At 33.7% G+C, this 7,920-nt stretch overlaps 1 protein-coding gene across 1 annotated transcript; it reads right to left on the bottom strand.

The window, feature by feature from the left end:
- Positions 1 to 5,307: 5,307 nt before the first annotated feature.
- On the bottom strand, positions 5,308 to 7,628 carry LOC139528261 (uncharacterized). Its single transcript, XM_071324154.1, has 2 exons — positions 7,375 to 7,628; positions 5,308 to 5,893 (listed from the first exon to the last, which is right to left on the bottom strand). The coding sequence occupies exons 1-2, from the start codon at positions 7,544 to 7,546 to the stop codon at positions 5,469 to 5,471; spliced, it is 597 nt and encodes a 198-aa protein (XP_071180255.1). The 5' UTR covers positions 7,547 to 7,628; the 3' UTR covers positions 5,308 to 5,468.
- Positions 7,629 to 7,920: the final 292 nt, after the last annotated feature.

Here is a 7,920-nt window from a genome sequence, read left to right as displayed (position 1 = left end):
GTAACAAATTTGAGGATGATAGAAATTGTATGTTAGCTAGTATTGCACAATATAATTCTTATTTTAATCATATGAACAGTCAAAGCAAAATTATCTGGTTATTTAGTGTAGAAAATGTTGAGTTACTTAAAATAATATGTAATTTTATATACAAACATCTTCCTTAGTGAAGATTAGTTAAAGGAAATCTATGTGTGTATATACATTTGATTGGACATAGAAAATTATATTCATCTGAATATCACAAACATACTAGCCGATTAAAAAAAAAAAATAATTGTTAAGATATATTATTTATTCAAATGTTCTCTTATATCCTTGAGGCATCGTCCCCTAGTATCAACTGCATTCAAGTTACCTATGATGCTTCCTTGTTTGCTTTTGATACAGGTAGGAAATAGACATTTACACACATTTTACATGCCTATGGCCCATAAGGTATCGCCCCCTGGTGTCAGCTGCCTTTAGGAAACCATAATGCTTTCCTATTTGCTGCTGACACAGGATGAGTCATGGACATGTTTAATTTCTACTTTCTTTTTGGCTAATTATTATATATTTAATTGATCCAACTTTTTGTGTACTATACATATGTGGATATCTATTTTTCTTTTTTTCTTTTTGGGCTGCTTGTTTGTTATCTATATCAACCACACTTGCAATAAAATGCATTAGTATAGATTCTTTATCTACGTATTCTTTAAGAACTTAAATAGTTCTCGTTTAACTTTTTTTTTTTTTTATCTCATTGTTTGTATTGTATTATGAAAAAATTATTGATGTTGTAATGTTTATGCCCTTTGGGGCCCATAATTGGAAAATAAAATATCTTATCTTATCTTATATATATATAGCATTCAGAAAATTAGTTTATACAGAATAACAAACAAACCTACCACAAAATTCTTCAAACAATTTACCAAAGAAAAGAAAAAAAAATCCAAAATGCCATTTATCATTTATACATTGTCTTTTAAAAATCTATAAAACTTGGCGCAGTTTCACGAAGCTGTCTTAGGATGGTCTTACAACATATCTTAGTCCTAAGTGGGTTTCACAAAGTGGTCCTAAATTAGGACACCTCTTAAAGTTGGTCATAAAGTTAGGACAATACGAGAGGTGTTTTATGATGGTCTTAGGATAGTCATACGTTTATTTATATAAATTACACTCATTTATTATATCAATTTTGCAATTTATCTTATTATTACTAGTCTAATTATCTATTCTCCTTTTCCTGCTTATAACTTAATTTTTATAGGTTGACGGATTATCATGATTTGTCAACAATGAAAAATCGATGTATTGATATCAAGAATGCACGATTCTATCCTTTAGCCTTTTATAACCAAATCAGTGGAAATTGAATTCAACTCACTTGTACCAAAAAAATGTCATCATTTATACATTGTCTTTTAAAAATCTATAAAACTTGGCCCAGTTTCACGAAGCTGTCTTAGTAATTTATGAATTCGGACAAGTGAGTTAAGAGTTCGGACAAGTTGATTTTCTTGCCACTTGTCCGAAGGGACAAGTTAGAAAAAATGTTAATGTAGAGGCCTGATGTTAATGAACGGACACTGTTTAGCAGCCGCCCGCCCGCCCATCGTACATCCCCAAATCAATAACCGATTTTTCCTTCGAAAATCCTGTTAAAAAGCAAAGGGCAGAACTATTTAGAAACATTATTTCTGTTATAACTTCTTTTTTCTGATTTTTTTTTAGAGTTTGAGAAATTTAGATTTAAAGTAAGCAGTAATGGCTTAGATGTACTAGTATGTAAAATATGTATTTTAGGTGTCAACAATGTATGATATGAATCTGTCTTTAAAACAAGACGTATATTACTAGTTAGCTTCATTTGTGTACAAATTTTATTTCTACTGAATTAAAGTATATTTCCATTGTTGTGTAGTAAATAAGCTAATCGTACTGAGATACCAGGATTGAAATTTTAGATTTACGCCAGACGCGCGTTTCGTCTACAAAAGACTCATCAGAGTGACGCTCGAATAAAAAAATGTTAAACAGGCCAAACAAAGTACGAAGTCGAAGAGAGATAACCTGTAAATTCTTTGTAATAACTAAGATATATATATAACATGGGACGTAACTCTAATTAACTCAGTGATGATAATTGGTCTGTTCAATGTATTGTTGATTTTATAATTTCGTTCCATTCTATAACCACATATATGTGTTCATTTTGTAATTGTTGTATTTAATGATAGTCTGGACTTTATTTCAATAACAAGAGGCTGTCACAACGACAGCAAACCGGATTTATTAACATTTATTTGTGTCCTGGCAATATCACAAGAACCCTTACTGATGAATGATGAAAGTGAAAATCGTCAATATCAAATTTGACGTCCATTTTGTCATCAGTATCAACATATTAAAATTTGAAAAGCTTAGATTGAATGGTTATTGAGTAAATGTAACAACGTGAATGGAAACGCCATTTTACGCCTAGGATGAAAAATTTTGTCCTGCATTTTTTTTAGTTGTAATCTCTGTCCTGCCTTTTTATTTTTCACTCTATTCGGTCTTGCCTTTTTTTTATTAGTTTATCCTGACTCTTTTTACCTAAATTGTCATCCTGCCTTTTTTTTTTGCAAAGTGTCTCATCCTGCCTTTTTTTTTTTACTCAAAACTCCTGTCCTGCCTATTTTTTTTCAAATTTCATCCTAGCCCCCCCCCCCCCCCCCCCCCCCCTTTCCATAAAAATCAAATGGTAGCTCCCTAATAACATATTAAAATTTTAAAAGCTTTGGTTGAATGGTTCATGAGTTAATGCACGGACAACATTGGGGGGGGGGGGGGGGGGGGGGTCAACATTTGATTGCCGCCCGCCCGGCCGCCCGCCGTATATCCCCAAATCAATAACCGACATTTTTGTCACAAAAATCCGGTTAAAAATGACTTATTTACTCACTTACCTATAGCTACCATTTTACAGAAAGAAAGGCGATGTTTTTATCATAAGATAACATGAGCTAGCTGTGTGTCTGGTCACTTAATTCGCTGAGCAACTTCTTTTAAATTGCTATTTGATAATTAATCAAAATCATATTCAAAATTTTAAGGTTACATTTTTCAACCAGAAAGAATACCAATTTAAGATTCCTCTTAAAAGTACTAAGTTTACATTTCATCTATAATACTAGACAAAATTTATACTTCCATTTTGCAACAAAATTTTAAATAAACCAAGGTCCCAATAAATGACATGACACTTTTCCAATTTTATGATTGATTGATTGATTGATCGATTGATTGATTGGTGTTTATCGAAATTTCGTGACAGTCAGTTTCTATTGGTGGTTGAAGCCGGGGTGCCTGGAAAGATCCACTGACATTTGGTAGGAATTTCGAAACTGACATTCCTAGTCAATTAACATTGGAGTCGAGTTCACCTGCCACGTGCGGGATTCGAACTCCCAACCTCAGTGTTGACGAGATAATGATATAGTAGTTCGATTACTTAGACCACTCGACCTACGAGTCCCACCACCTTTTAAAAGTGTTTTTGCATATTTTTTTTAAAGTATTATTTGTTTCTTCGGTCTTCAATCAATGGCTAATAATATACCTTTGGTGCGAGCTTCAATGGACAAATGTTTTGTTTTGAAGGGTGCAAATCATTGCAAGTAAATTATAAATAAGGTCAAGATGGTGGATTAATTTAACGAACCCACATGTATTTCTCCTTATTAGTCATAGACAGGAAGTAATCTCTTTAAAAGTTTAGTGTAATCAGCAGTTAAACGCAATTATTTTGGTAAAAAATTTGGTAGTTGGTCAAATAAAACTCCACCTTTGTTTTTGATTTTTGTAGATTATGACAGATGTCAATCTTAATAAACCACTTTCGAGTTTGTCCTCCACCGGAAAAAAAATTCGTCAATTATGCGCGCCTTTATGACGTCATTTACCAGGGGATCGCCTGTATCCCTGTACTATTATCGTTCATCAAGCGTCTTAGTGATCGTCATTGTGCAGGATAAACAAGAAATAATGTCATTTCTGTAGGTACTTAATCACAATTCCCTAATAACATCAGTGTTGATTGTTAATTATGAGAATTCAATTTGCCGAATAATTCCTGCAATATAGCATTTAATATAGTCAAGTTTTCCAACCACTCGCTCAACATGGAAACGGAAGTGACGATTGCCCTAAACGCACGAATGATGTTCACTAAAACCAAAGTTTGTGATGGAAATGCATCGAACTCGAAAGTTGTCTATTGTATTGCATCAGTACACAACTAAAAGCACTGACCAAACATGGCGAGTCTTGGGAACTATATTTCAGTGCAAGTATGCAGTGGTATAAGACTACAAGAAATGACAAAGGAGAGAATTGGAACCAGTTCTACTTTTTTCTAAAAAGAAAGATGTCAATGGCAATCACAAACATAAAGTCAAAAGAAAGACCGTCAACATCATAGCCATAAACCCAGCCCTTAAGGTGGCACGGTATTTACATTCCGGGATTTAGGTTGCTCTTTTGAGTACCCTACTTAAGTCAATGTATTTGAACAGTGTGATTGAACAAACAATAGTATACGGTATCTACTAAACAATATTTCCTAAACTATGGGATGAATCAGGTGTAGAAAAATATGAAATAACTATACATACAGGTGAAAATGAATTTTTGATAATTTTTCTAAATTTTGTATTCACTGCATCATAAAAGATCTAAAAACACTAGTGGTCTTAGGTTTATAAAAATAGCAGACAAAACTAAACGGTCATAATACATGTTCAAATTCATTTCTGTATATTTTAATGCAAGTACTTCAGTTTAAACCAATCTCTGTACAGCGCTCGTTTCCGTTCCATATACTCAGTACACTACACTACATATTAAGTGTAGTGATACGAAGTATTAAGTATGGAGCTGATTTGCGCTCTGCGCCGGAAATTGGGCCAAAACATGATAAAAACAATACACAAAACTAAAGATTTATAGCGATATAAACACCACCAACAATCGGAAATATACTCAGGTGATCTGAAAAGGTCCTTGCTCCACTCATAGATGTAATACCCATTACATCTATGTTCCACTAGTGCCATCCATGGTGTTACTCGTGACTTAGACAAATGAAACATTATCTAAAGTAATCTGTGAAAAAGCCACCAACCCAATCTTAATAGCATCCCTCTATTTTTGAAGAGATGACTCAACTTTACAATTAAAATTGATTCAATACTCCATATCTCCGTATTCCATTCTTGTCAAAAGGTTACATTTACTATTATATATATATTTATAAATAAAATAATAAACCAATAATGTATATATGGATTTAATGGAACATTATGGATGTCAGTTTATAAAAACACGATTATGACACAAAGTACAAGATATAAGAAAAGCAAGTGACTAGTAAACTGATGGTCATCGTAATGAAATTGTAAATCCATTTCAAACGTATCTTTCGATTCGTGTGTTTAAATCTTGTATATGAGAGCACCCATGAATGAACTCGAACTTCCGGCATCGTAGTCAAAACCGTTTCCTATGTAAGAATCACCAGTCTGTATCCACACGTGTTCATTCTTATCTACTCTACAAATAGCAGTTTTACTGACCGATACATGTCCAACAGCCATACCGAGACTTGCATGGAGTGTTGCCTTAACAACATTGTCTACTCGTAATTCAGTACTAATGGATTTCCCACTGTAGGTAAGCATTGTCCAGGAAAATAAGTAAACGCCAGTAACAGGTGAAACAAAAACACTGTCTCCATGGTTAAAAATATCTCCATCATTGTTTAAAATACTGCTAAATTTCACAATGGAGTTTTTGTTGTAATCTACTTTAGCTGCAGGCATCTTTGCATGGAAGAAAATCGGCTTGTCCATCTTAGAATCTGAAACAAATATAGATATAAGCCGAGTTAAACCAATAATATTCCCTGTGAAAAACAACTGCATACCGACATAAGAATTTTTCAGATTTCTATGAAATAGCAATGATTAATCTCGCATTATTGTTCATTCTTCAAATATCCCAATAATAAATGCACGCAAGGATTTCAGAACTTACACAACTTAACTGATTCGAAACGGGAATGGGAACCACAACAATCCATGGATACCATAACAATTGTTGCGGATATACACCTTACAACCGACCTGTATCTGACATTTGTTCAAAATCCAAACGGACACCATCACGCACCGCTGTAAACTTAAAGAGCGTGTCAGAACGAAATTCATATTATTTACTCCAAATTAAAATTTCTTGAATTGACCGGAGTTTTGTTTGTGTTTCGAATCAAAATGGACAGAGTGTAGCCGATTCAATATTTTTTTCATGTTTTTAGTATTATTAAGTTGTATTTTTATTAAGTTGTATTTTCCAGCAGTTAAGATATTTATAAGCTTGTAACATAAATGGTAATTTTTCCTTCGAGTGAGTTATCTTCTACAACAATGTTTTACAATAAGAATGGTACCACGATTGTTCTGGTTTTTGTTGGTTTTTATTTTTGGAGGAGGGAGCGCCTGATAAGATGTGGTGTAGTGTGGATTTTTAATAAATGCAGGTTACGGTTTCAACTTGGTGAGAAAGAGAGATCATATATACATATGTAGGACTCGGAGGTGCGATTTGGACGCTGAAGTGCGATAGTCGTGCTGAAATGCGATGTTCTACGCCGACGTATGCTGGACCTTTCGCTGATGTGCGATTGTCTATTAGATGCGTGAATACTAGTTTAAAATGTATATACACAGATGTCCAATTATTATGAGAGTTTAAATTAGTTAGTATATAGAAATACCAGACATTCAATATTTTCTCCAGTTGCAGTAAAAACCATCTACCGGGTGATCTATCTCATTTGTTGTCTTCATTCACTGCAGTCATATAGATGTTTCGCTTATTTTGTTTCGTTCTGCCTAATCAAGAAGTATTTGCATTTCAAACAACTTCCACGTTTTTCAGTCATTACAATTATTTCTGGTTGTAAAGGAAAATAACCTTCGTATGTAGCTTACATAGTGGTCAATTTTTGAACGATTGTATGAACGACTGCTTTTTTTGTTGTCTTGGCTATTTACAAAGTACACTACATCGTAACAGTTAGGACTGGAAATGCAATGACCATTTACCATGTCGACTGTTTTAAATTATACTGGTTATATACCCTTTATGTTTTTCCACAATGTCACCATCGCACTTCAGCATAGTCAAAAACGCACTAGTCAGCGTCCAATCATCGCACTTCAGCGTGACCATCGCTGTTCGGAGTACCATCGCGGTTCACACATATATGCACAAATAACATTATACTATACCCACAAGAAGAAGAGTATAGAATTTGAAATAGCAAATGTGAATACTTACTATGTTCGATTAGTTCTGTTGCTAAGTTCGTCAAATTTGTCCTCAAAGCATCCAACATATCAACGGTTACCAATTTACTTCCGTCCAAGGTAATGTTTTGAATTGCTTTTATATTTTCTCCATATGATACAAGGAGTCCCAAGAGTAGAAACAGTGAACACGTATCTATCATTATGAACAGTGTCAACGTTAACTAAACTGATTAACAAGCGACCACTCTTCTTTAAGCCTAGGGTTGTAGTTTCGACAAGATCACGTGCACACACAGGGAGGCGTCTTGTGAATTGAAATATTTTTTTGAAATGCACAACCTCTGGTAGAGTCATCGAAACAAGAAAAACATAACCATTAATTTTGGATGATGTAACTAAAGAATTATTGAGGAAAATTGTTAAAATTAAGTGTTTACGCCACATTTATCATATTAAAAAGCACTCAGAAGCAAAAATAACGACGATTTAACTTGATACTGCAATGTTAAACAGTAAAGAGTATGACCGAGATCCTTGTACTTTTCATATCTTGATCAGGTTATAAAGAGCTACA

Source organism: Mytilus edulis, chromosome 6 (genome assembly GCF_963676685.1).
Source record: "Mytilus edulis chromosome 6, xbMytEdul2.2, whole genome shotgun sequence".
Classification (NCBI taxonomy): Eukaryota; Metazoa; Mollusca; class Bivalvia; order Mytilida; family Mytilidae; genus Mytilus; species Mytilus edulis.
This window is presented reverse-complemented; position numbering and strand designations above follow the sequence as displayed.